The sequence below is a fragment of the Microchirus variegatus genome (genome assembly GCF_963457635.1).
Source record: "Microchirus variegatus genome assembly, chromosome: 7".
Lineage (NCBI taxonomy): Eukaryota > Metazoa > Chordata > Actinopteri > Pleuronectiformes > Soleidae > Microchirus > Microchirus variegatus.
The window spans coordinates 28,271,403-28,298,961 of record NC_139808.1 but is presented as its reverse complement, the minus strand read 5'-3'; the positions used below and the strand labels follow the sequence as shown (position 1 = coordinate 28,298,961).

Here is a 27,559-nt window from a genome sequence, read left to right as displayed (position 1 = left end):
AGACACTGAAACACTGAAACAAAGGCTACACTTCAATAAATAAAACCATATCTGGAGAAGGTTTTGTGAAGCTGCTGCTCCTTTTTAAGAGGCCAAAGCACAAAAAAACTACATGTCACACGCTTTATGGCGCACTGGAAAATTCAGCCTTCAGACTGATGGGAGCCGTATGTGACGTCCATACAGTATAGATTTCAGTATTGATGGTCTGATTTTTAACCCGACAGCTGTTAGAATATAAAGAAAACGTTTCATAAAAATGGATATTGTCTATTACTGGATGACGGCAAAACATAGAAACACAACAACACTTACACACAGAGGTTGCAAATTGCTGTAAATCCATGGCATTTAACGGTTGCACTTAATTGGAGTTAATTATATTTGTGTTCCTTTTGAATATCTAACAATTCACTCTCCATCTGCAGCTCAAGCTTGCCTCTTGGCTCCTGGCCTAATTTTATGCCACTTGTTTCTAAAAAAAGAAATCAATTAAAAATGCATTAAAACAAGGACATAAACGGCAGATTAATCACTCGTAAAAACATTTCTCGCAGCTCTACTAAAGCGTTTACAGTCGGAGCTCTTCACAGTGACTGAATTAAACTGCATTAAATAAAGTAAAATGAAACTTTTCAGGGACAGGAAATGACATCAGCCATCATACGGCAGCAATCTCATATTTTTTTAGGGACAAAGCGGAGCTCCGCGAGACAACAATTTCAGGAATTTAGCGCATTGTGACGTCCCAATGAGCGTGGAAGTCAGCATGACGTGTTTTACATCCTATACTTAGACTGAGGAGGACCACAAAAACACGAGTGAGTCGTCTTTTTTCACACTTTGCCGACTGATAGGGCCTCCAGAGCCCCAGATATAAGGATTTAAATGATTAAAAAGTAGATTTTGCATAATATGGGACCTTTAAATCTTAGTAAACATGTACTAATAATAGTTATCTGCACATTTATGTAACCTGTAAGTTTCCCACAGCGATCACAGGTGCTTCACCTGCATCCATGTGTTCTAAATATTATCATATTTCTTTTTCGTTGATGCCCTCTTTGCAACTTAATTGGAACCAGGCTGAACTCCACTCTGCTTCTGGCTTTTCTCCCAGCCACATGTGTTGAGGGGGTGGAAATGCTCACGTGTGTCTGTGCAGAGGATTCTTCCCATACACAGAAAACTATTCTTCCACCTCGTCTGCAGCCCTACTGACACACAGACCTAGAAACACTGCGAGTGAAAATCAAATCCATGCATTGCACTGATAGAGACACAGCAAGACAGAAGAGGAGGAGGAGGAAGAGGAAGAAGAGGAGGAGGAGGAGGAGGAGGAGGAGAGGGGGGGAAAAACCCCAGCAAGCCGACTCCAGTTGGCCATAAACACAGCATTGTGCTTTGAGACTGATCCTCAGCAGTGACGTCTTTGCAATGATATTTAACGGCGAAAAAACTACTTAGTTAGGCAGATGCATGCGAGAGCTGGAGGCTGCAGAGACAGAGAGAAACCCCCACACACACACACACACCCATTTCTCCTCCTCCTTCACTCAAGGAATTCACATTTCTCTAATCAGTTTTTCTTACCCCCTTCTCCGTCTCTCTATCCAGACTTTTTCAGTTTCCACGCCACGTTCGTTCCTTATGACCAATAAACAAGCTGAGGGGGTTTGTGTTATTAAATAGTGGGGGTTAAAAAAAGGGCTATTTATTAGCTAAATATCTCAGCCCCAAAACAAAACAAAGACCGTGTTTTAGCCAATTATGTCCCAGTTCTCTCATGCATGGACGCAACAGCTGGTTTCCATTATGGATTTAGGATTGTCGTCCAAAACGCTACCTCTCCTCACCTGGCCGAGGCGATTCAAATCACACAAAGAGTTTAACTTACGGGGATTCTTCGTCCTTTAAATGTCAGAAAATGTTAAAAAACGTTGATCAGTGTTTGGCAATGTTCTCGAATGTCTTTGTTTTTGTCCACAAACCAAAATGATTCAGTTTCAATGATTTCTTTGTTATGTGGAGCAAAGAAACGAGGAAAATATTGGCATTTAAGAAGCTGAAACAATTAGAAATCTTGTTTTAATCATGAAAAAAAAGCTTCAAACCGTTTAATCGATGATCAAAACAGTTGACGATTAATTTAGTAATCAATTAATAATCAATTAAAAGTTTCAGCTCTAGTTTGAATCCCCTTTTCCATCTATGGTCCCAGCTCGCGTCGTTTCGCCACAGCACAGCACAGTTTAGGTCGGTTTCCCACTGCAAAGGGTTAGCGTTAGCAGCACTGTTGCGAAACACACCAGACTCCTGTGTTAAATATTGAGATTTTAGACACTTTCCCTGGTAATTGTTATTAACTGTTTCAGGCCTAATGTAGTTTAAGATCCTAGTTTTTAAAAAATGTAGTCGGCTGGCTTGTCTTTGTGCTGTTGTGTACTCTATCACCGATGCATGCACATGTACATGTGGAGCAGAAGAGGAGAGGCCGGACTCTTAGGGGTGCTGGGTGTGGTTAGATAGCACCAGACTGGAAAGGCATGCTCGGTCTCCAGGGGACTAAAGAGTAAAGATGAATTCACAGCGAGTCTCCCTCTTCCTGTGAGCGAGTAAAATTAGAAACCATGAGAAAATCTAGTGTTGGCATAATGCTCCATCAACTCTCAGCTATTAAATACAGTGTAGTATAGTGGGTAGTTCTTTAAGCGACGCAGCAAAAGCGCTGTTGCGTCGAATCTGCATTCTCCAGCGAGCTCCGTAAAAGGCAACTTGAGTGGTTAAAAATGCTTAAACAATGAGTCCAGCTGCCACTACAGTGTGCTACATTAATCTGAGGCTTTTTCCGTGATTAAAACAAGATTTCTGAGTGTTTTAGCTTCTTAAATGTGAATATTTTCCTTGTTTCTTTGCTCCACATAACACAGAAATCATTAAAAGTCAATAATTTTGGTTTGTGGACGAAACAAGAACATCGTCATTTCCAGGTTTAACTATTTTATGGACCAAACGACTAATCGCTTATGTGTTCAATCTCGATTTAATCTGGCTTTCTGCACATAATACTGTCTGCAACAACAACAACCGCACGCCAAAAGTCAAACATTTTGCGATGCGATCAGTCAGAGGCCGACGCGATCGTCCATCCAGATACTTTGTCGAAAAAGAGACAACTCTTTTGATTCATGCAAGGAGGAGAAAAAAAAAAGAGGTCAGATTTAAATCCTGCAGCTCTGACTTTTTCCACTGGGATCCTTTCGCCCACCATGGGTCAACAGAGGAATGTCTTGTGGCAACAAGGCCACTGTGACTGGACACAGATCTGCTGAGTCGAGAGAGCGAGAGGCAAAAGAAGAAGAAGAAGAAGAAGAAGGGAGGAAGAAGAAGCTGTTCTGTGTAGGCCTGTGTAGGCCGTCATCACAGCCACGTCTTTCTCAAACACATACAAAGGCAGCTCTGACAAGACAGAGAGACAGCCAGTAAGGGAGTGGCAGAGAAGAATCATAGCCAACTATAGCTATTGTACCAGACAATGAAATCTCAAATTCACAACAAGACAAGAGAAGAAAAACCACTGTGTCAAAAAATAGGGTTTCATTTGGTGAAACTTTCCTGCAGTGGAAACAGCCACCACTTTTTCTGGACCTTCTCAGGTTCCAAAAACAACAACGTCCACAACAGCACAAAGCGATCTCACTCACAGCCCAATCACAGCTGCAACATGAAAAAGCAAGAAATGACTCGTATATAACCGTGCCATGGCTGAGGCAAAAGAGAGACTTCTGGGTAACAGATGGACCCGATATTGTATCCCCTGAGTGGCCATCTGTGTAAAAACATCACAACGAACTCACACACACACACACACACACACACACACACACACACACACACACACACACACACACACACACACACACCCCTCTTGTTGTGGTTGGTCTGTGTGTTTCCTCTGGGCTCTGGCCTGGCACAGAGGTGGCCTCGTCTGCCCAGCGTCGACTCGTGGCCAAAAAGCCTTGGTCCAGGCTTTTGGCTCACTTCAGTATAGCATAGAGAACATGAAGAACATACAGAAACTGACTCATCTCTGCACTAAGTACTTGATATGTTTCTCTGTATACACCACCGTTGAAAAGTTTGGGGTCACTTAGTTAAAAATTTCCTTATTTTGGAAGGAAAAACTCTTTTTTTCAATGAATATAACATGAAATTAACCAGAAACACACTTTATATATTGTTAATGTGGTAAACGACTATTCTAGCTGCAAATGTCTGTTTTTGAATGGGATATATGTATGTATATATACATAGTATATGTACATAGGTGTATAGAGGCCCATTTCCAGTGTTCTAATAGTACATTGTGTTTGCTTATCGTATTAGAAGGCTATTGGATGATTAGAAAACCCTTGAAAACCCTTGTGCGATGATGTTAGCACAGCTGAATCTATTCATTGTGCAACTCTTGATGAATGAAAGTGTGACTTTTAATGGAAAACACCAAAAAGTTTGAATAACGGAATATGTACATAGGTGTATAGAGGCCCATTGTGTTTGCTAATGGCGTTAGAAGGCTATTGGACGATTAGAAAACCCTTGTGCGATGATGATAGCGCAGCTGAAAACAGCAAAGTTTGAAGGGCAAAATTAGTACGTTGAATAAAAATCATTATTTCTAACGTTGTCAATGTCGTTGACTATATTTTCTATTCATTTTGCAACTCTTTGGATGAATAAAAGCGTGACTTTTAATGGAAAACACAACAAAAATTTTATATCGGTGACCGCAAACAAAAATTTGAACGGTAGTGCACGTATAGATGAGGCATCTGTGGAGTATCACAAACAGCATTATTAACGGCGACTTCATACTTATGTTCATTAGCGGAGCTGCACCAGCATCTGTCGTGCAGATACTCCAAATTCCCTTCTACATGTACATTCAGACGTTGCTGCACACTGTCATTTGAACTGCTGATAACGTTATGGAAAGCTGTAATGGTCAAATTTTGGTTGTTTATATTAGTATTCTGCCTTTATTTGGTCTTCATGAAGAGAAATAATGGAGCATTATACATGTGCATGTCCTTCATTTGGCTCGGTGAAGGTACTAACGCCGCGTTTGTGTGTTTTCCTGGTTTTCGTAAAAGGTTAAGCCCTCCAGTTTTGAGTGACCAAGCGTAAGAGCGCTTAAGCAGACATTGTCGTTGGTGTAAACACGAGCAGCAAGTAAGGGAGGGAGTCGCGTCATTACCTCCTCCTGCGAGGCATAGTGAGGGTCTGCGGGGTCCACCGACCAGTAGCAGTAGTCGAAACAGAACTCCAGAAGCTTCTCCCGGGAATCCACAGCTCCGTCCGTACGTCCGTCCAACTGCACAGGAAAGAAACAACACTTATTTAATTAGAATTTTAAATAAAGCAGCTACTACAGCTTTTGTTTATGGGACTGTGGAGGTGTGAAATTGCAAGTGCGCAGTTTCCATTCATTAACAACGTGTTCACTCCTCCTTTATTTATTCGCCCTCGGTGCGTTGACTCTGAACACCTTTCTGCTTACGCCGCGTGAATCAGAATAACAACAACAACAACAACACGGCAGCGTTTGGACTTGTCCAGGTCGGAAAACACGCCGACAGCTTTCGACCTCGACAAACGGCTCAGTTCGGCGAGTGAATCACTTTTCAGGGAGAAAAGTCGCATCCGACGAGAGCCGAAAGGACGTCGTCTACCTCAGTGATTGATGATCCAGTTTGGGAATTCTGTACAGTGATTTGACATCAGGATCACTAAGATCACGCAGTTTCCCTTCCAATATCATCTTTCCTTTGTTTTATTCTGTCATCATCCATCATTATCTACTTTACCCGTCTGGTATATCGCGCAGCACATGGAATAACTGTAAATGATTGTTAAAGTGTCCGTTTAAAACAAAGACATTTATCAGCAATACATTGATAAGCAAGTAATAACAGGCTCTAAATAGTATAAGATAATACTAAAGAAAACATACAAAACACAACATCTAAAACATCCATGATTTTCTGTGTGTTTAGGACAGATGGAGAGACAACACAATCATTCTTTACATCATGTTTAGCTCTGAGAAAGTGCAAAACATGCTTTTTTGGGCAATTTAAAAACAAAATTATGAAGAAATAATGGGCAGACTAAACAATAAGAGGTCATTGGTTGCAGACTTTTATGCTAATCAGTGTAAATTCTCTCAGCCATTTAATTTTGGCTGTTCTTTAATTATCAACACCTGAAATTTACCGTTTGCTTTGTCGTTTTATTAAACTCCATTTAACTCCATTACACTTCAAGTGTCTTAATGCATCTTTATGTTCATTTTAGGAGAAATAAGAATATTGGACTGGAGTTGTTATAGAGTTAAATTTTTGGGTTTTAGGCAAAGGACTGTCTCTGTCTGTGTGAACCTCTTCTTTCCTTTCTCTGAGTGCAGCGTCGTGTAACGCTAAGCTCTGGGTATCAATTTGTTCACGGCAAATTTCCTCTCCTGAAAGAGAGAGAGATTGTTGAACCCCCCTCAGCAATTTATGAAATTCAACAACAGCCCGTGTAGTGTGAAGGATTATCCTAGAGCAACACACACCGGCCACAGGCAGGAGGCCAACTCAGGTCCCACTATTGACAAATGGAGTTTTAAAAAAGGTGCAAAACACACTACTGTATCTTTATCTTGTTTCTCAGATATTAAAAGTCTTTTTGAGCTTGTATTACTCGCTCTTTCCTGAAGTAATTATTCTATTAAGATCATTTTTCCATGAGGCCATAAGTGGTTCATCTGTGTCACATCATTCGTCTCGAACCCTCACCCAACCTCAGACGTACGTGGCAGATATATAAGATATTGGTATTTGTCATATGATCTTAAACAGAGCTTTTGGAAGCCGTCAACGCTAGCCCTTCCATCACATCATGACAAACTGTGTGCAATATGTTCCACACTGAAATCTGTGGCGACAGCAGCAGACTGTCTGCAGGCAACGGGAGCTCCTCCAATCAGAGGAGTCCAACCCGGGCCAATCTGACACGGGCAGGTTGTGGATCCACAATTCTAAGACTGTACAGCTCGCATACTGATCCTTTCCAAATGTGCAAACCTATACTAATTCGCTGAAATGAAAAAAAAATCTAACCAAAATTGACAGAAGGCATAAAACAACATAAAGAAAAAATGCCTCGTCTGGCAAACAGGGCTGTTATTAACTTAACCAGATTCCCCGAGTGGCCCAGACTACATGTGTTTCAACAGAAATCGTGTGTGTCTGTGTGTGTGTGTGCCTCGTGACCTCGACACGTTTAATAAACAAAAGCGACATCATGCAGGAAAAGGCCTGATCCAAAGCAGTAAACATCCTGTTGGACTCCGAACGCTAACTCCCTAATTCACCGGCGTTAAGAGTCCAAAACGAGACGCATTCAGATGTTTGTACACAGAAATACTCGCCTTTCCATTTTGGATTCTTATAACTTTATCTTCCACCTGAACGGCGAGCCTTCCTCCGTCTGCAGCTTCCCTGTGGACAAAAGAGAGAGACAGAGAAACTGGTTTTACGTGCGTGTCAAGTCAGTTTGAATAAAACAATAGCACCCATCAGTATCCATCAGTGTCTTTTCTGCAAATACAAACCAGAGGATACAGATACAGATCTCACAGTTACACGTGAAAGAAAATACTGATACACTTCTACAATATGAACCCTAACCCTAACTAGGTTTTGAGTTCTGTTCAAGCCTCCGACCACGAGTTTGCAGCAGGTTTTAAGCCAGTTATCAAGAGTTTATGTTAAATAATCAAAAGTTTGGGGTGAACTATTCAATTTTTGTTGTGTTTTCCATTAAAAGTCACACTTTTATTCATCAAAATTAATAGATTCAGCTGCGCTAACATCATTGCACAAGGGTTTTCAAGGGTTTTCTAATCATCCAATAGCCTTCTAACGCCATTAGCAAACACAATGTACCATTAGAACACTGGAAATGGGCCTCTATACACTAAATTCCATTAAAAACCAGACGTTTGCAGCTAGAATAGTCGTTTACCACATTAACAATGTATTTCTGATTCATTTAATGTTATATTCATTGGAAAAAAGCGATTTTCCTTCAAAAATAAGGACCTTTGTAACTCAGTGACCCCAAACTTTTGAATGGTACTGCACTATTCTGGGAGGAAAATTCACAATATCAGGATTTGTATCTTTGCATCAGCAGAAAAAAACACAGCCATACGATCCATTTAAAAATGGGTTTAAACTCTGCCATTGTTGTGTGTATAATTGAGAGCATGTCCGGATAAATTAAAGGCTCGTTCCACTGGACCAGAGGCCGTCACATGACAGTGACAACAATGAATCTTTGTGTGTGTGTGGATGATGCGATCCATTAAATCGCCGTTTAAAAAAAAAAAAAAAAAAAGCTGTGTCCTAGTGACCGGTTTCAGATTCAAATGAAAACACAACTGAGACGAGCACCAGTCCTTGAGTGAGTAAAATCAAGGTCAGTGGAGCTGCGTGCACTTCAACAGCTGGACCGAGCACATCTGACGCAACTCGTGCAGAACTGGAGGCAATCACAACAAGGAGCTGAGAGAGTTTTCAAACCACCGGGAGAGATGATAATAATCATCATCATGCCTGTGATGCAAATGCTCCAGCTCTGTGTTGGGTTAGGGTGGGCTGCTGTCGCAATCGTCCTCTCTTTCCCCCCCTCTGAGCTTCACCACACAGCAGTGGTGGTGGTGGTGGGTGACCCAACCCAAGAAACCACCAACATTCAATCTCAGAGAAGAGAAGGAGCTTGGGGAGTGGAAAATAGTCAACGCCATTAAAAAAAAAGAAAAAGAAAAGCTTCTTTGATATACATCCAAGACGAGCAATTTCACAACTGGTGTGACGTGATTCGTCCATATGTGGACTCTCAGTGTGGGGTGAATCCTACATCCTACAACAACTACAGTACGAAAGCTAGCCAGCCCGGTGTTTGTGCTATCTCTGTTTCTTCTGTCAAAGTAAGAAAATGCATCCTTCACTTAAAAATCAGGAAAGGACAAAGAGAACAATAGCAGCGCCAGAGACAGGAATCATAAAAGCACAGATTTGCACAAGCGACTATTAGGTTTTTAAAGATATTCTTTTGTGATGCAAATCACGAGGAAGACTGTCTGAAAGAATCATTGTGCGGCCCCCGTCGCGGATCATGAATAATGCTTTGTTATGGTACTGTAGTGGATCGGAGGATGAAGAACTCTCCGCAGAACATCCTGTCGAAGTTATACTGTGATTCAATGCACTGCTATGGAATTCATATACTCCAGACCCCCGAAGGCCTAGTAATTCAACACTCAACGGTCGCTGAGAGCAAAAGCAACTTTACAGCATCCTTGTGTTACACAGCACAGCAGCACTGTGATTTTTACAGCATTGTAAAATAAAGGTGGTTGTTGCTTGTTTTCCCCCCCTCCTCCCTTATGAATGTCTCTCAATAAATAGCTTGAGTAGTAGTAGTGAGAATGTGATACTGTGATATCTGGTGAGGCTGAGTTGCTGTGATGGGCATTAAATTAGCTGTCACATACTTAAAATGCACTCAGGTTGGAGATATGGATCACGTCGAGTGTTTGCTGCTCAATAAACGCTGATTTAATTGAAGCATTTGGTCAAGCATGGTCTAAATATTAATAAACACATGACAGCTAATCAGAAACTTAACCTAAACTTTGTCTAACAAAACTTTTAGAAGGAAAATATGTACACAAAAGTGGGTCAAAATTAAGCTAGGGTTTATTTACCAAACACAGATCTCTTAAGAAATGTCTGTTTTGCCTGTTCAAAGTAAGATTAGGTGGAAAAATGGCGTGAAAAATAGTCAAAAACGTTATATTATGCACACATTTTCACACATATTGTGATTTGTGCGTCGAATATTAAATCAAAATGTGTTTATCCAGTGTTTCCTGTTCATAACAAACTGGTTACAACAGAGACAACAGAGGTCCCTGAATGCATCACAATTCATTCCTAATTGGAAAATCCACTAGCATAATGAATAGTTTACGTACTTCTCCGCCAGCTGTAATGTTTTGCACATGACTTAGCGCCACACACGCTCACTCGTGTGCACCTCGACATGACTGACAGCCGCATATGTCAGTGTTATTCACCCATGTGCACACAATAAAGAAGCGCAACACTTGTTCGTTCCCTCCAACAACTGTACCAAGTTTTGTCGACACGGAGCTAAAGCTAACGTGCTAATTTCACGTCTGTTTATGTGTCATCGTTATATTAGCGCACACTTGACAAACAATAGCGCTAATACAAACAATGGAATAATATGAGAAGTATTTAACACATTTAACACACACAAAGTTCAGAAACAAGAAGAAGTTACGGGTTAATTCAACTACTACTAATAATAAATTAGCTTTTTAGTAACGTAAACTAGCAAAGCAGTTAGCTAACATGATGTACATACCTTGTATTGACAGGACGGACCCGAATCGCAACTTTAACGTTCGCCATGACGCCGTGCGTTGATTTTACACATTAACAAAACAGGAGCTAATTGTTCCCCATTCCATGTGAGCATAGCGACACTTTTCCGTGGTTTTATAATATATTAGCCCGGTTAAGAGACGCTCGAAACGGGAGGGAGCTGCCCCGCTGCCGCCCCGCTGCTCAAGTCATCTTCCACACCGGCTGCTCGTGGGTCCCAGCAGCCGCCCGCCGCGACTCCTCCGAAACTCTGAGACCGAAGACTGACACTTCCTGCTGGGCAGAGGGAGGAGAGATGCCGCTGGATACTCCTCCTCCTCCTTCTCCTCTTCTTCCTCCTCCTACAATTACTATTAAACTGTATTCAAATCTTTTTCTTTCCCCCCCCCCATGTCTGTTATTATTCAAATCCCATGATTTGTGATGAAAATCTGGTTTTTAAAAACTCATAATAACAGAAAAACACTGGCCATAAAATACAATTTCCCTGGCAGAGATCTTTAAAATGACCTAGGATTTTTATTTTATTTTTTTATCTCAAACATTTAAAGGTGCCATATGTAAGAAAGTGGCCAAAAACCGTTACTACATTCAAATTCAAAACACAGAGGTCTTTAAGGTTTCGTTTTCTGACGTAACTGGCAACCCGTGGTTGCTCGGCAGCTGAGACTCTACTGACTGCAATGATTGGTAGAAGGCGGTAGGTGGCGTCACATGCCAAAACATGACTGCAAAATGTTTTTTTTTAATGCAAATATTTTGTCTGTACTGTTGTTGTTGGTGAGTTCAGTTTGTTATATGAACATTATTCCTGAGTCTCTGTGACATATTAGGAGGATTTTATGGCCAGTTGCTTTAGATTAATTACATAATGCACCTTTAACAATAAAAACAATTAGATCAGGCTTTGTTATCCATATATCGACCCCAAAAGATCGATAAAATTAGTTTTTTCCATTTGACTGCAGTTGTTTTTCATACAGTGAAGGACAACACACTTAAACGAGAATAAATCTTTATTAATACATTTTAAACCCAACAGCGTCGTAAAAATATTTAGAATCAAATACGGCGCTCATTAAAAAATATCATAACAATAAATTCACAAAAGCTCGTCTTGTGAAATTCGTGAAATATCACATGCGAAAAAACAACTCACAAGTGCTGAGGTCAAAGGCAGAGTGTGAAAGTGCTGTACTGAGATTAAGACGTTTTCTCAGGGCGAGTTTAAAAACTAACAACAACAAAAATCACATTTTTAGAAGCACAGTACAATTCAACGTTTCCTAAACTAGACGAGTCTGGTAAAAGCCTTTACATGTCAACGTTAGAAATACATAGTATGACAGCAGAGTTTCCTCAGATTATATTCTTGACTACAAAAACTCATAGATACCCCTGCTCCTGTCTTGATACTTTGAAATGCTTGATCTACTCGTATTTCCCTGCAGACACACAAACGTATACAGGTTGGCTTGCAGGAAAGGATCGGTAAATCCAAGATGGCGACGTCCCTGAGCAACTACCAGTGACTGGCAGTTGCTTTTTCTGGTTTTCACCACAAACTCCGCCGCAAAAAAAAAAGAGCACAGGGACTCATGAAAGGCTGCTGACACTTCACAAGAGGAGAAACAACAATAGTGTGAAAGGCTTGCAAAAGTTTGCGCAGGAGCCGACCGCGCAGCAGCTTTGATGGGCCGTGCAGACAAAAAACAAATATGGTCAACAAGAATTAGCCCCAGAAGTATCTCCTTCCTTCTTCCTCCTCGAGCAACAAAACTGGCAGATCTGACTCAAATCACACAAAGCACTTTGGGGGGAACTCAGCGGGATTGCGCTGCCGCATAGCGCCCTCTCGTGTCTGAGGCGAGATCTGCAGCATGTCCGTGTGATTTGGTAACTCGGCCAGCGGCAAGGGGAGCGTAATGCTCCGTGACTGCAGCTGGAATTTCTCTATCAGCTCCTGAAATGAGACTGAAAGAAAGAAGTCAAATAGGTCAAATCACTTGTAAAAAGGGAGCACTTCCACAGATGTATCATAGTATAAAAAAAGGCAGTGGAGCCCTCACCATCAGCAAGGCCGAGTTTTTGGAGCTTCTTCCAATGAGATGTGACCACCTCCTCGCTCAAGACGCCTCTGTCAACCAGGTTTCTAACCAGGAAGAGGTAATTGTTCCACTGAGAAGACAAAAAAAGGAAAGGAATGGGCAAAGCAAAACATGCTATATTTAAAGGTGCATTATGTAATAAATCTAAAGGAAGTGGCCGTAAAATTCTCCTAATATGTCACAGAGACTCAGGAATAATGTTCATATAACAAACCGAACTCACCAACAACAACAGTACAGACAAAATATTTGCATAAAAAAATATTTTGCAGACTGCAAATCATGTTTATGTTTTGAAATCATGTTTTGGCATGTGGCGCCACCTACCGCCATCTACCAATCATTGCATTCAGTAGAGTCTCAGCTGCCGAGCAACCACGGGTTGCCAGTAACATCAGAAAACGAAACCTTAAAAGACCTCGGTAATTTGAATTTGAATGTAGTAACCCTTTTTTGCCACATTCTTACAAATGGCAACTTTAAATATCACGGTTTTTATGCTAATTCGATGTTGAAAAATTCGATTTTCTGACTAAATTGATTACATTTAGCCCAAGCTTTATCCTGGTCACCAAGTTCAATACAAAAATAAGCACGGTCAGCACGCTTTATGAAACTTGTGACTAGATTCCTGTTAGGAACAATGGTGTATTCAGCGCAGATGTAGCAGAAAAATACGCTAGACTTATTTTTGCAAGATTTTCTCGTTGAAGCCATTTTATTCACTTATATAATGTGTATATAAAAAACAATTAGTCATATGTTGGCATATGCAAAATCTTCAGAATTGGTTTATTGCAAGAAATATAAAATTATTTTTGCATCATATGACAATACCCGTACATGTAAACAAATATGTAGCTTTGGTCAGGAAGTTGACCTGATTGAGCAAAACCAATGTGATTTTTGGATTCAGCACATCAAAATGATCCTAAATCAGCTAAAAAAAAACAAACTTAAACAATAAATTAGATGTTGACCAGTGTATTCCGCTATTGCCATCCCACCTATACACACACACAGTTCACAGTCGCTGTCATACCTCGGTCTCCGTGGCCTTCAGCACAGCGGTGACGGTGAGTGGGGTGAAGAGCATGTGGAGGGGGGCGGAGGAGCAGCAGTCTCTCTCCCACAGCTCGGCGAGTTGCTCCAGTAGCGCTCTGACGGGAGGAGGCTTTGACCCCGAACCAGAACCTGAACCAGAACCAGGACCAGCGTCACCTTCTCTGCACGCAACCGGCAGCTCTGCAGACACTGAGCGAGAAAAAGTGTGTTTTAACAGTGATACTTTAACATAATGTTAATATGAGACGTGTTTGGGGACACTCACCTAGTTTGCAGGCCAGCAGCACACTTGTGTTTATAAGCATCTGCTCGGACACCACCGTTGAGAACTGAATAAAAGGAAAATGTGATCAATACTGGGAAAAATCCAGCTCTTGTTGCTCAATCTGAGTGCGTTTTATTTATGTACCTTTTTGCAAACCAGTGCGTCTCCCACTCTCTGCAGCAGAACTCTGAGCTCAGACTCCATCGGCAGCTCGTCTTCAGTCCGGGGGCCGACAGCGATGCTCAGCAACTCCTGTTTTAAAAAAGATAAATAAAAACATCTGCATAAAATACTCAGTACACACATGAAAATCAAAGAGGAACGTTAGACTTTAACTAAATTATCCAGTTATTCGTCTACTGCTAAGATGTTCACAGAAAATGAGGCTAATATCACAAGTGAGGGGGAGAAAAAAAAAAGTATTTTTATAAAATAAATAATAAGTATACAGATTAGGTGCAAGAAACAATTATTTTTCATACGTGATTCATCTATCAAATACTACACACAGTTCCCTCCATTTCCTGATGTTATTGTTGTGATTTAGAGACCCCTAGTGGCAGAAATGACATATAACTACTATAACTATCTCTATAAACAGTATTATTTTGGTTGTTGATATACTATATACCCTAGAACTGTGGATGGCAAAAATCCTCTCGTCTACTACCTCTCTTGTCGATCGATTGATTACTCAAAATGACAAGCAGCTGAAAAACAAGGGTTTTAATTATCAAAAAAACGATCAGAATAGTCTGTGATTCTTTTAGTAATCGATTAATCGTTGCAGCCTTAGCGGATAAATGATAAAAGCTGTAAATTAAGATACAAGGATGACTCACGGCAGCGACTTCTTAATGAAAAGCTTTACAGAATCCTACCTTTAATTCAATGAGTACGTCTGAGGGCAGTGAGGCACTGTGGCAGCAGCGTGGAGGACAGGATATTACTCGCTCGCTTCCCTGTTTTCTCCTGGGAGTCGTCGCCTGCTCCTGGGTGACCAGCTGAACCGCGGCCGCCTGCTCGGCTTCCCCAGAGTCTGGTGGCGCCGCGGGGCTCCCCAGAGCCTTCATCACGCGGTCGTATCTGCTCTTCCACTCGCGTCTTATGAGCGCTGACGGAGGCAGAAAACACAATGCAGGACGAATCTTTAGCCACGTTCATTCACACACAATATGTTCTGTAACATAATCACAGCACTGAAAACTTGAACACGATTTCAAGTCATTCCGAGATACTTTTTGGTTTTGAGAAAAAAGTCAGCTCACTGTCAAAGTGCATCAGGGCAAATGGATCATTTCCTGACTTTCAAAAATTCATTCAAATTATTCAATTAGAGGTTTGCAAATAATTTCAACGGATCCTTGTTCAGGGCGATGCCGACTATTATGATGGTAAATTTCAAGTCATTCCGAGATACTTTTTGTTTTCGAGAAAAAAGTCAGCTCACTGTCAAACTGCATCAGGGCAAATGGATCATGTCCTGACATTCAAAAATTCATTAAAATTATTCCTTAAGAGATTTGCAAATAATTTCAACAGATCCTTGTTCAGGGTGATACCGACTATTATTACGGTGAATTTCAAGTCATTCTGAGATATTTTTTGTTTTTGAGAAGAAAGCTCACTGGGTAAAATTAGAATTTTGAATAAAAATGATTAATTAATTATCATTATTTCTAATCTTGTGAATGTCCAGGTTCTCTTACATTAAAAAAATGCATTCGTTTCAGAGGAAAAAAGAGAGGACTGGTATCAGATGGCAATATCCTGAGTCGAGGTATCAGAATCCAGGGAGAAATATTAGATCTGACCCCCCCTCCACGTTCTGTAAACTTGGATCAACATGAATAATTTACCTCACAGATGATCACAGTGCATCCGTCTCTGTGCATTAAAGGCTACACAATGGACAATAAATAACAAGGTACAGTGCACATTGTTGTACGTGTCATTGCGGATTAATGCCAGTTTGAATTGGATGTACTTAAAACCTGGACCGGATTCAAATAGCTGGCATGGCACGCATTGATCATGATTTAATTATTATACCTGTGATGTTGGCAGAGAGCCAGCTGCAGGCTTTCTCCGTCGCCAGACGCTTGGTGATGTTTTCCGACGTTGTCAGGACCTACGACGAGACAGCGATTCAGAAATATGGTAATAGCTTACAAGATTCTTTGTGTTTTTTTATGGTAATTTCATTATGAGCACTTACAGCAGGAGAGGTCTCATCAGGCAGCAGGATTCTAATGGCTTCAGGACTCTTCTCACAACAATATCTGCAAATCAGAGAGGACACATAGAGATAGGATCATCCCCAAACACAAGACATGACGATTAGAGCTGAAACATTTAATCGATTTCTAAATGAATCGTCAACTATTTTCACAATCGATTCATTGTTGAAGCTTTTTTTCATGATTAAAACAAGATTTCTGATTGTTTTAGCTTCTTAAATGTGAATATTTTCTTGGTTTCTTTGCTCCACATAAACAAAAAAAAATCATTAAAACTGAATCATTTTGGTTTGTGGACAAAAACAAGACTTTGGAGAACGTCGTAATTTCCAGATTTTGACAAACGCTGATCAACGTTTTCTAAACATTTTCTGAACCAAACGATTCATCGAGAAAATAATCGCTGCAGCTCTAATGATTACTACCTCAAAAGAAGCAATTTTTTACGATTAAATGGACACACATTCATGAATCTATAGACATGGAGATACAGATAGAGCAGATTAGCCACGTAAATGTCAAAATGGCACCATTTCCAACTATCTTTTACATCAGAATTTCATTTCCTGGCCCGATTTCAGTCAATTGATAGGTAAAATTCTAATTTATAAATCAGAAATCCTTTTTAATATGTCTTTCTGTCATTTACACGAAAAATAAAGTGAAAAATGTACATTGATTCTGATCGTTCAAGTTATAATTGGTTACAACATTTAATTTGCTGTATGCCAGGATTTTTGACCATTTTTGTACATTTGTAATCAACGTTTTGCTGGAATAATGTTGTGTTAGTTTAGAAAATATTCTTAGTAAATGGCAGAAAGAGGATCTAAAAAGGATTTCTGATGAATAAAGTAGAAATTTTACCTATCATTTGACACCAAAATCACTGAAATTGGACCAGGAAATGAAATTCTGATCCAAAAAAGGATTGGAAATTTACATAATGACACAAGAGGTACATTCAGTCAAATTTTGGTGCTTCTTTCCACTTGTGAAAGATTTTCCTGATAAAAAAGCACTAACCTGCTCTACTACGTTGCCTGTGAGAGATTGTGTGGTACCTACCTGGTGGCTCTTGGCAGGGCCTCCAATCCTGCGTCGCACAGCTGAGCACAGATGGAGTCGTTCAGTTTGGCGGCGTTGGATTTCGGCGTCTGCAGTCCGTCTCTCAACATCTTCTCTCCTCTCTCTACCAGCTCGTTCACTAAAGTAGCCCTGTCATAAAAACATAACACACACACACACACGAGTGGACAGAGAAATGGAACAAATCAAAAAAAGATTATCTCCAGTTCCGTGTTAGTGATGCTGAAAATAAGATGTGCCTACTGAATTCACATCAGTGCTGGTAAATTTGTGCCGGCGAGCAGTCGCTTGCTTCTCAGGTAAGCAACCAACCACATGTTCTGACTGATTACCTGCTGCTCCGAGAGGTGAATTGAAGGAAGTTCTAAGAAGGTAAAGTAAAAATAAAAAGGGTGTGGAAAAATCACAGCGGCGTGTTACGTACTTCATGTGCTTGACGCTGTTGGATCCGATTCTCTCAGCCACGAACTCCACGGTGCGACGCAGCGACGGTGGCTGGTTGTGAAAGAAGGCCTGCTCCAGGTCCACCTGTCACATTTTAGTGCTTTTAATATTCACACACAGGCAAAGTTATGACATTATTTTTAGTGCTGGGCACTAGGTTAACGCTCGTTAACGCATGACGCGTTTCCATGACGACTGACCGGAAAAAGGCGCGTGTGATGTCATGTTTACGTGCCACGACACTTAGTCCAGGCACCGTTTACCACTGACCTCCGTTAGCTGTGCTAGCTCCTTTAGCGCCATTAGCGCGCCTACAGTGGAACCAGCGTACCTGTGTACTGCGTATGGGTGCCTCCATTTTTAAACTTAAGCGTGACTTTAGAGACTCACTACTTTAGCTCCATTATCCGAGTTAGCTCCTTTAGTGCTTTAGCTGCATTAACTCCTTTAGCACCGTTAGCTGTGTTAGCTCTTTTAGCGCCGTTAGCTGCGCTAGCTCCTTTAGCGCCGTTAGCTGTGCTAGCTCCTTAAGCACGCCTACAGTGGAACCAGCGTACTGCGTACGTGTGCCTCCGTATTTAAAACTTAGCATCACTTTAGAGACTCACTACTTTAGCTCTGGTATCTGAGTTAACTCCTTGAGCACTGTTAGTTCTGTTATCTGCGTTAGCTCCTTTAGCTCCGTTATCTGCATTAGCTCATTTAGCGCCGTTAGCTGCGCTAGCTCCTTCAGCGCCGTTAGCGCGCCTACAGTGGAACCAGAGTACCTGTGCACTGCGTATGTGTGCCTCTGTTTTTAAACTTTAGCGTAACTTGAGAGACTCATTTTAACAATCCGGAGTCACGTAAACATGACGTGTCTTTTTCCCAGTCAGTCGTCATGGAAACGCGTCATGCGTTAACGTTGACGCCCTTAACGCAGCACCATTTATGTTATTATTATGACTATTATAACAAGCTCACCTGTGGTTTCTGCTGCATCCTGTTTGCGGTCGCCGCGTCCCACGGTTCGGCAGACGTGGGCGTGATCTTGCGGATGATTCCTCCACTTTTGGCCGTGCTCCCGGACACAAACGCAGCCAGAAGCTTACGGAACTCACCTGGACAGACGGAAACGAGGTAGGGGAGGAGGGGAGGGGACACGGATTTACAGCTGTTAATCTGTGGCGAACGCACAGTTAATGGAGCAGATGTGACCTAATCCTGTCTGGCTGTTGATAGACACAAGTGATCGTGGTTATTTTTTGCGTAGTAAGTTGTGTTTCCACGAGCGATAACACCCGATACCAGGTACTTTTTTTAAATGTCGTCACAGGAAGAGATGTCCGACACAAGCCAAACAAAGCCGAACTGTAGGTCCGTTAAAAAGACTTAACAATCCCTAAAAACGTGGCTTAATCTCCAACAATTACCAGGGAAAATGTCTAAAATCTCAATATTTAACACAGGAGTCTGGTGTTTTTCGCAACAGCGCTGCTAACCCTAACCCCTTTGCAGTGGAAAACCAACCTAAACTGTGCCGTTTAGACGAGGCGAGCTGGAAAAGGAAAGGAAAATATAAAAGATTTACACATTTTCGACTCACCAAGAAATGGACAACACGTATAAAGAAGCTGTTGATCCACGAGGGGAATGCAGTCCTGAAAACAACAAAGAGAGCCCCCTCAGTATAAAGGGAAAAATAAATATCTATATATGGTAAATATCTGCTATAGTTTATCATTTTTTCTTACAAGTCCTGCAGCACTCGTGTCGCTCTCCTCCAGCTGAGCCACCTTGGTGAACTCATTGGTGAAGAAAATGTCCTCAGGGATCACAGGAATCTGCACAACACGACGAGTTTAATACATACATGCTGCAAATAAATCTGTAAAAATGAGAAAATAAGTCGTGTCTTACATGGAAGAGCCATCCCAGCATAGACACCATGAGAAGCTTGTTCAGGTAACACATTTCTCCACAGGCGCCCAGCAGCATTCTCCTGCAGGAAAACAATACATGTTCATAGTGTTATGGAGATGGGGAAAAGATGTTATTCAGTTATATTCTGCAAAATCACGAACCATAGATATTAATTGCACATTTTGCAAACACAATTTGAGTGCTTTTACATGAGCAATTTATCATATTTTTGTTGCCGCTTCGATATTCAAAAGAAAAACGCCACCTTTGGAAGATAAATGTATAATTCCAAGTTACATTGGCAATGTTACGCTCTAGTGCGTGACGTTATTTATTTATTTATAGACCTGACGTATTTGTGTTGTTGTGTACACCGTGGAAGAGCAGGGGTGGACAGGGTCAGGGACACATTTATCGATCATAACCGGTGAACAAACCAGGTTTTTGTGCAGTAGAATTAACCCTTTAACACGTGACGCAGATGACACCTGCATCGCCGTAATTGCGCGATAAAAAAAAACCCAGACCGCTTGACATAAGCTGAGAAGTCGCACGTCAAAGCGGTGACGTTTGGTTATTACGGTAATTTCATTTAGGAAGCTGGAGAATCAACACAAGAGGAGAGAGTTGGAAAAACACCTGTACGTAGTTTCATCATTTTAAATTTAGGCCTGTTTTTGCACATAGAACATAACAAATGTCATTTTCAACACGCTTTTAAAAATCTGGTGTTTGTGTACAACTACAGTATTTTTTCTCAAGAGAACAATAAAACAAAAACAAATAGATTGTTAAAATAGTATTTTGACATGCAGTAAATTGTAAATAATTGCCAGATATTGAAAGTTATTCTGGGAAACAGCATGTAGTTACCCTAGTTTCGTAATTGTGTGGCCTGTTTTTGCATAAAAAACATAACTAATGTTGTTTTCAACATGCAAAAATCTAGTGTTTGTGTACAACTACAGTATTTTTTCTCAAAAAAACAATAAAACTTTGTTAAAACACTATTTTAACATGCAGTAAATTTTAAATAACTGCAGGATATTGAAAGTTATTCTGGAAAACTGTAATAGCACATAATTACTGACAATTTTCTGTCCCTTTTATGATCAAACTACCTCCTTTTTACAATTCTAGGATGTTTATGAACCTGATTTACCTGTAGAGTAGCAGCAGCGTGCCTAACGCAGTCCTGTAGCAGAGCAGCAGAGGACTGACGAAGTCCAGCATGGACAGGAACTCCACGAGCCACGGCACGGTCAGGATGGTGCGTCCCCTTTTCACGCTGTTGCTCAACACAGCGCACACATCCAGCACTGGAACACTCTGACGAACCAAAGACAGGGAAAAGTTGTTTAAAGTAAAGTCATTTAAATGATCTTGCAGCAGAAATAAGTGCGGACTAAAAACAAGGAAGTCAAGCCAAGTCTCCTAAATGAATCCTTGAGGTTGGCTTTCGCGATTCTCTTTTCCCCCTCACCTTGCTGCGCAGGGCCACGGCCGCCTCTTGAATCTCTCTGGACGGTCTCTCAGACGTTTGGTAAGGCAGAAACGAAATGAACCCGAGAAACTTGGCCAGCAGACGAGCGAGGAGGAGCACCGACGTGAAGCGCTGCTTCTCGTCCTGACGAGGAGATTGTGCGTCAACCAAATTAGTCTGTATGACAAACGCTAACGTGCAAAAACACAGATATTTCAGTACGAACGCATACCTGCTGCTCCATGTCCCCATCTGCCTCCCCCTGTCCCTCCCCAGTGGACGCAGGGGGGCTCAGGACAGACACCTCGTCCAGCTGGAGGAGCTGCTGACACAGGCTGTCCTGTAGGTGCTGGTTCAGCTGGCAGCTGGTAGACAAAATAAAAGGCAATTGTTTAATTGGATCAAAAAAACCGCTGCCAAATGTTTAAACTAAAGTTCAGTGATGTTTAATGTTTGCTCACCAGCTCGCGATCTGTAGGAAGTCTCTGAAGAAGCCCTGGGGGCCGGGGAAGGACGGCGGCGCACAGGGACCGACGACTGCGTGAGGCTGAACCAGGCGCTCCTCGAGGCGCTTCAGGCGCCCCAAGCCGTCAGCTCCCATCATGCCGAGCAGGTCGGTGTCCGCGGCGTCCCCAGGAGAGCTGTTCACACGAGGGCCTTTACACATCTACAAGTGAGGGGGGAAAAAAAGAGAGATATTTATGGATTTGAGGCCTAAAATGTGGTCAGTTTTATTCTAAATGAATCGATGAGATCCCTGAAATGTTTTGTTTTTGCCAAAAACCAAAGATATTTGGGTTACGGTAGATCGAAGAAATTAGAATGAAAGATAATGACTGTCACGATTCATTTTAAAGCTTTTTTCATGATTAAAACAAGATTTCTGATCGTTTAAGCTTCTTAAATGTGAATATTTTCCTTGTTTTTTTGCTCCACATAACAAAGAAATCATTAAAACTGAATCATTTTGGTTTGTGGACAAAACAAGACATTGGAGAACTTTGTCATTTCAAGGTATGATCAAGGTTTTTAACATTTTATGGACCAAACGATTAATTATGAAAATAAACGTTGCAGCTCTAATTAATGAAGTGATCTATTAAAGTGTTTGTACCTGAACAAGCTGCTTCAGGAACAGACGAGCGAAGTGAGAGTGGTTTCCAGCCGAGGTCAGCTGACTCACCATTCCTCTAAGAAGAAGAGGAAAGCAGAACAATTCATTATAGAGAGTGAAAATACATGAGATAAATCAACAAAACAATAATAATATCTTCTGTTGCTTACCTTATCCTGCTTCCTAAAGCAGAATCAAAGTTCCACCCCGGCTCCATGTGAAAGTCCTCCCATTCTCTCAAGACTTCGTAAAAAATGTCTCTGAGAAAATGAGAAACAGAAATGTCAAAATGCAAAAAAAAAGTGACCTTAAGAATAAAACAAGCGTCTGTATACCTCTGTTTTTTGAATGTGTGGAAGGCCTTGTCGCTGCCAAAGTTAGATCTGTTGTCTGTCGCCGGGCGGAACGGCACCGAGTGAACGAAAGTGGAGACGGACGGAGAAAGCTGAAACAGAAGACGCATGAGTGCAATTAACAAATGGGACAAGACACCTTCAAATAATGAATGTAGTTGGGGTATTGGGAAATCAAATTCCATACTTTTCCATGCTGCGTAGGAGCGCTGTCGGTAACACGGGGAAATAAACCGTTGACCATACGCTTATAAAATAAAAGAAATGTCAGGTTACCTTGGCTGTGCTCGTGTCCTGGGCTTTTGTGAGACGGTCCCTAAGACCTGGAGAAAAAGACGCCACCCGCTCGTTCTCTGCCAGCAGACGCAACGTGCACTTGTCCAAATGAGCGACCAACCTTATATATAACAAAAGAAGATGTTTGTGAATGAATGAATGAATGAATGAACTTCACTAATCTGATTAATTTTAACATCTATTAGGATGCCATGTTTTAAACTCACTGAAACTGATTCTCCAGAACTTTGACTGCAAAGTACACACAGTTGTGTACAGGTCTCAGGTAACATCGCTCCAGAACATCTGAAAATATACAAAAAAAAGAGGCTTAATGTATTTAAATTAAAAAAAAAAAAAAGTTATATAAATAATGTCAAATAAAGGCACACCTGCATTTACAGCAAACAAACTGTTCTGTTCCTCGTCGCTGTGAGCGTGAGGCGACCGAGATGTTAACAGCTGCATCACAAAGAAAAGCTCCAGGAAAATGTTTGGCACAAGGTTTTCTGTCAAACAACAACAAACAAAATCATCCTCAGTGACAGCATTTATGTGGTTATACTTCATAAATCCCAACGTTTCCCAACCCTGCTCCTCAGGGAACACTGCCCTGCCATGTTTTACATGCTGTCCTGTTTTTTTCAAATCATTTAATGTTTTAACTTTTGTCATAAAAAAAATAAAAATAAAAATCAATTTTGTCTTTTTTTTTCAAAAAATTTAATGTTTCAACTTTTGTTAAAAAAAATCTAAAATGTTATGTTTCAACTTTTAAAAATTGTAATATATATTTCAATTATTGTCCATTTTTTTTCCAAAAAATGTCACTTGCTACTTTTGACTTAATTATTATTATTATTATTATTTTTTTAATTAATGTTTTAACTTTTGTCCTTTTTTTTAAAGTAATGTTTCAACTTAAGTCTTTTTTTTTTTAAATGTTATGTTCCAACTTTTGTTAAAAAATGTTTTTCAAAAATGTAATGTTTCATCTGAATCAGGTGTGTTTGGAGCAGGGCAACATCTAAAACATGGCAGCGCAGTGTGCCCTGACAATCAGGGTTTGGAAACACTGTTGTAAGTGAGTTAGACATTGGTGCAAGCCTGACACCTTGTGGCTACTTACCGGAAATACAGGTACAGTACAGCTCTGTCAGGAGATCGAGCTCCAAGGAGAAGGTGACTTTGGACGGTTCTGGAGAAGCTGCCTGAGCGTCGGGTGTGACTTTGGATCCAGTCCTAAGTCCGGGTTTGGTCGGGGTGCAAGGGTCCAGGGAGGAGGACAGAGGAGAGGTGACCTGCTGGGCATGTTTAGTCCTTAAAAAACAAGAGAATAAACACATTATGATATATGTGAACAGCGTCTGCATGAGTCTGAATGAATGAATACTGACTTCTCCTTCCTCAGAAGTTCCCTCTCCTCCAGGAGGCTCAACGAGCTGCTGACATTCACCAGCCCTGGAGGAGCGTCCGACTCCGACGGCGGACTACAGAGTTTCCTGAATGGTGTCGAGGTGAAACAGGTCTTTGGTTTGGAATGCGGCCGCTCTGCACTGACCGGTGTCGGGTTGATTCTCCTCGACGGTTTGGACGCCCTGAAGATGAATGAAAACTGTGAGGAAAGTTTTAAAAAAAAATGGACTCAGTGTAGATTAAATCTTTGTTTTGAACGACAAACTCACACTGGTGAAACCGGTGATGACCCGACAGGAGGAAAATCCTCCAAGTTGTTGAAGTTGAGCTGCCCCGCAGACGGAGGTGAGACCTGCTCACCTTTCTTGCTGTACCCTCCTCCTCCTCCTCCTCCTCCTCTACCCGATCTCCTCCCTCCACTGTCCCACCATCCATTCTCATCAGCCTGGTGTCCTAAACGACCGGCCCCGTGTCGCCCTTGTCCGGCCGCGCCACCTCCACTTCTCTTGCGGCCCTTTTGCGACTGCTGATTCGTGCTTTGTTGGGCGTCCGACGAAGGAACCATGTAGTCCCCCAGACTGATCCTCTGTCCAGACCTGCGCTCAGACGGCCTGGAGGCCGGGCTCCAGTTTGTGGTGAACGATGACGGGCTGCTGAAGGCGCTGACCCCGCTAAGACAGTGGGAATCTGACCGGCCGGTGGCGGCCGCAGCGGCGTTGCCCTCAGCCCCGGGTGACACGGACGTGGCCGGAGAGAACAGCTGGATGCGGCTGGCGCTGCGCGAACTCGCTCCATCGCCCGCAGACCTGCAGCCTTTCCGCTCGGCAAAGCCTTGCGAGTGCACGGAGGAGGGCCTGCTGCGACTGGGAGTCTTGGCAGGTGTGGGAGGGCCGTGGGTCAGAGCTTGGCTGCTCTGCTCTCTCAGGAAGTTCAAAAGATAAGGGACAAACTCTTGTTTGTGAACCGTCTCCTCGGGTTTACTCAACGGCAGCCTGTCGTAGCCCTGTGGGAGAGAGACACATGACTAGGCATGGGGACACTATGGAAATGTCCTCTTTACGAATATCCTGACCAAAATGAAGTCATAATATCATTGTGACACTTGTAAACAATATTTGGGCATTTTTCGATTAACTGAGTACTTCTTTGGTCCTTAACCCTATAACGCCAAACGTATCATATGTGATACATTCGTTTTTTCCTTGACAAATCAGATGTATAAAATGATGGGAAACCCGACAGAGATGCAAGCACTGTGAGAAAGGCAGAGTGCATCTTTGTCTGAACAACTGTTTTCAAGCCGACCATCACTCAAAATAATGTAAAATTAATAAAAACTCCACCCTGCCAGTTCCATTGCTGCATTGTTTTTGGTGGATTTGTTGGATTGGTTTGTATATTTTTTGTTCAAGAAAAAAAAACCGATATGATATTTAAGGACTAATAAAGGCTCCCGTTTCAAATAATTGAATTTTCTGTCAATTATTTAATGGTTAGGGCTTTAAAGGGTTAAAATTAAAATGAGGTATCTCAGGTATCTTTGACGGCTATTCATTTGTGGAAAACCCCCACAAATATCGATAATCGAATATCAAAATAGCTGACGTCTAATTTAGTAATCAAATAATCACTGTAGCCCTACTAACAATCGTAAAGATATATAAATAACGAGGCCCTGGAATGACTAAAAAGATGCTATCCTCCTTGTGTCACAAACAAATCCCTTAGACTGAATATTTGATGAGATAAACAGCATTTTCTAGTCAGTCACATGATTCAGTGCTTTTTAACTGCAATAACATCATAACGTGTAGCCTGAAAACTGTAGAAAAGGGGGTGTAGAACTGGAAAAGCAACATATTTAATATAAGTGTTAAACCGTGGAGAACCAAAGGTTTTGGAGCAAGTTAATCCATAAATGATTTGCTGTACATCCTCAGGACATGTTCTGTGCTAAGTAGCCAACTGTTTGTGTTGCTAACAGTGTCATTGCTAACATTTGCAAACTGCACAGTCCTCCATAAACAACAACAACAACAAGGACAGTAGCAAACGTCAAAGGTACAATATGAAGTGTTTTAACGCGAAATCAAACCTCCTAACCCGGGGGAAAGGGGCTGCTTCGCCTGGAGTCCACACACACACACACACACACATCACACAAGGCTGCATTAGCTCGCTAGCTCTCAGCAGCTAAAAGTTTTGTTTACACTGAGTTCCGACCGTTGTCATGTCACAACTTACGCCGCACAAAGGGCGGCCGCGTACGTAACGTGTCGCCGACGCGGCGGTGAACGGTTTCGCACTCACCTGGGCCGTTTTCAGCCAGTCTGTCGCTGTGTTAACGTCCACTTTGCCGGACAGGAGATATTCCAAAAGAGCCGCCATTCTGGACCGGAGCTGCGCGGCGGCTGCTCTGAGAGGAAGGGGGCGGGGCCAACGAGTGACGTAGGCTTGATCACGTGTGCAGCTGCAACAGGAAGCAGAAGCACCAGCTTCCAAAAGATCTTTGGAACTGTGGTATAGTGGCCTGCGATGACCTTTGATTACCTTTACTTTAAAGGCCACCTTTGACCTTTGTAGCTTTGATGATTATCATAGCTTTGATCGGCATATTGTTACATTATGTAACCTATGTCACATACTGGAGTGTCTCTTAGTCCATGGAACCAAGTTATTACAAATCTGGCAGATCAAGTTTTATCTCCATTAGTGCATGTGGAGAATAAAGTGGTAGAAGATGGATGAATGGATGCATTTATATTGGCTCTACTGAGAACTATGGTGTAGCCAGTAGGTTTAATTTGAGTGTAAGGCCTAAAAAGCCCCAGTACCCCTCTCAAAACATCCCGAACAGAGAATAAAAACATATGTTTTTTATATGTTGAAGTACAGATGAATGGATGATGTATTTATACCGACTTTATTGATAACGGTGTAGCCAGTAAGTTTAATTTGATTGTAAGGCCTAAAAAGCCCCAGTACCCCTCTCAAAACATCTCGAACAGAGAAGAAAAACAAATGTTTTGTATATGTTATGTTTGCAAGTACAGATGGCTAAAATTTGGAGTTGAAGCTGACGACAGACTGCACTATTGGTGTGGATACTTCCTGTGATGGGATTGCAGCAACCATTTAAAACACTAATTTCGAGACTTGCTGGACATATTTGACATATAATCACCTTTAAAAAATATATAAACAAATCATATTCTTATTATTATAAAACTGTCAAACTGATGTATCTCTACTTGAATTATTGACATCATTTTGAATTCAAA

At 41.6% G+C, this 27,559-nt stretch overlaps 2 protein-coding genes across 2 annotated transcripts in view; both read right to left on the bottom strand.

Moving 5' to 3' along the window:
- Positions 1-10,550, bottom strand: part of LOC310929309 (stAR-related lipid transfer protein 9-like) — a gene marked incomplete at both ends in the record, with an annotated part of 30,075 nt that extends 19,525 nt beyond the window's left edge. The window contains 3 exons of the mRNA XM_083892032.1: positions 5,258-5,374; positions 7,475-7,544; positions 10,504-10,550. Coding sequence (XP_083748158.1) covers positions 5,258-5,374; positions 7,475-7,544; positions 10,504-10,550 — 234 coding nt within the window. The remainder of the gene's footprint in view (positions 1-5,257; positions 5,375-7,474; positions 7,545-10,503) is intronic.
- A 1,141-nt stretch (positions 10,551-11,691) lies between these two features.
- On the bottom strand, positions 11,692-26,708 carry cdan1 (codanin 1). The gene is made up of 28 exons (XM_083892203.1): positions 26,589-26,708; positions 24,548-25,281; positions 24,260-24,460; positions 23,992-24,182; positions 23,255-23,371; positions 23,090-23,168; positions 22,863-22,983; positions 22,569-22,678; positions 22,404-22,493; positions 22,234-22,309; positions 21,581-21,786; positions 21,352-21,484; positions 21,120-21,263; positions 20,799-20,965; positions 19,634-19,715; positions 19,468-19,557; positions 19,320-19,374; positions 18,698-18,834; positions 17,715-17,818; positions 17,270-17,419; positions 16,180-16,243; positions 16,014-16,092; positions 14,843-15,075; positions 14,106-14,213; positions 13,962-14,025; positions 13,674-13,885; positions 12,593-12,701; positions 11,692-12,497 (listed from the first exon to the last, which is right to left on the bottom strand). The coding sequence occupies exons 1-28, from the start codon at positions 26,664-26,666 to the stop codon at positions 12,322-12,324; spliced, it is 4,110 nt and encodes a 1,369-aa protein (XP_083748329.1). The 5' UTR covers positions 26,667-26,708; the 3' UTR covers positions 11,692-12,321.
- Between the last annotated feature and the right edge of the window lie 851 nt (positions 26,709-27,559).

Coding starts and splice junctions, on each gene's coding strand:
- cdan1 (XM_083892203.1), bottom strand. CDS start 26,666: ATGGCGGCTCTTTTGGAATATCTCCTGTCCGGCAAAGTGGACGTTAAC. Junction 17,819..18,697: donor GGATGCAGCAGAAACCACAG/GTGAGCTTGTTA, acceptor AAAATGTGACAG/GTGGACCTGGAGCAGGCCTT. Junction 16,093..16,179: donor CTGATGAGACCTCTCCTGCT/GTAAGTGCTCAT, acceptor GTCTCGTCGTAG/GTCCTGACAACGTCGGAAAA.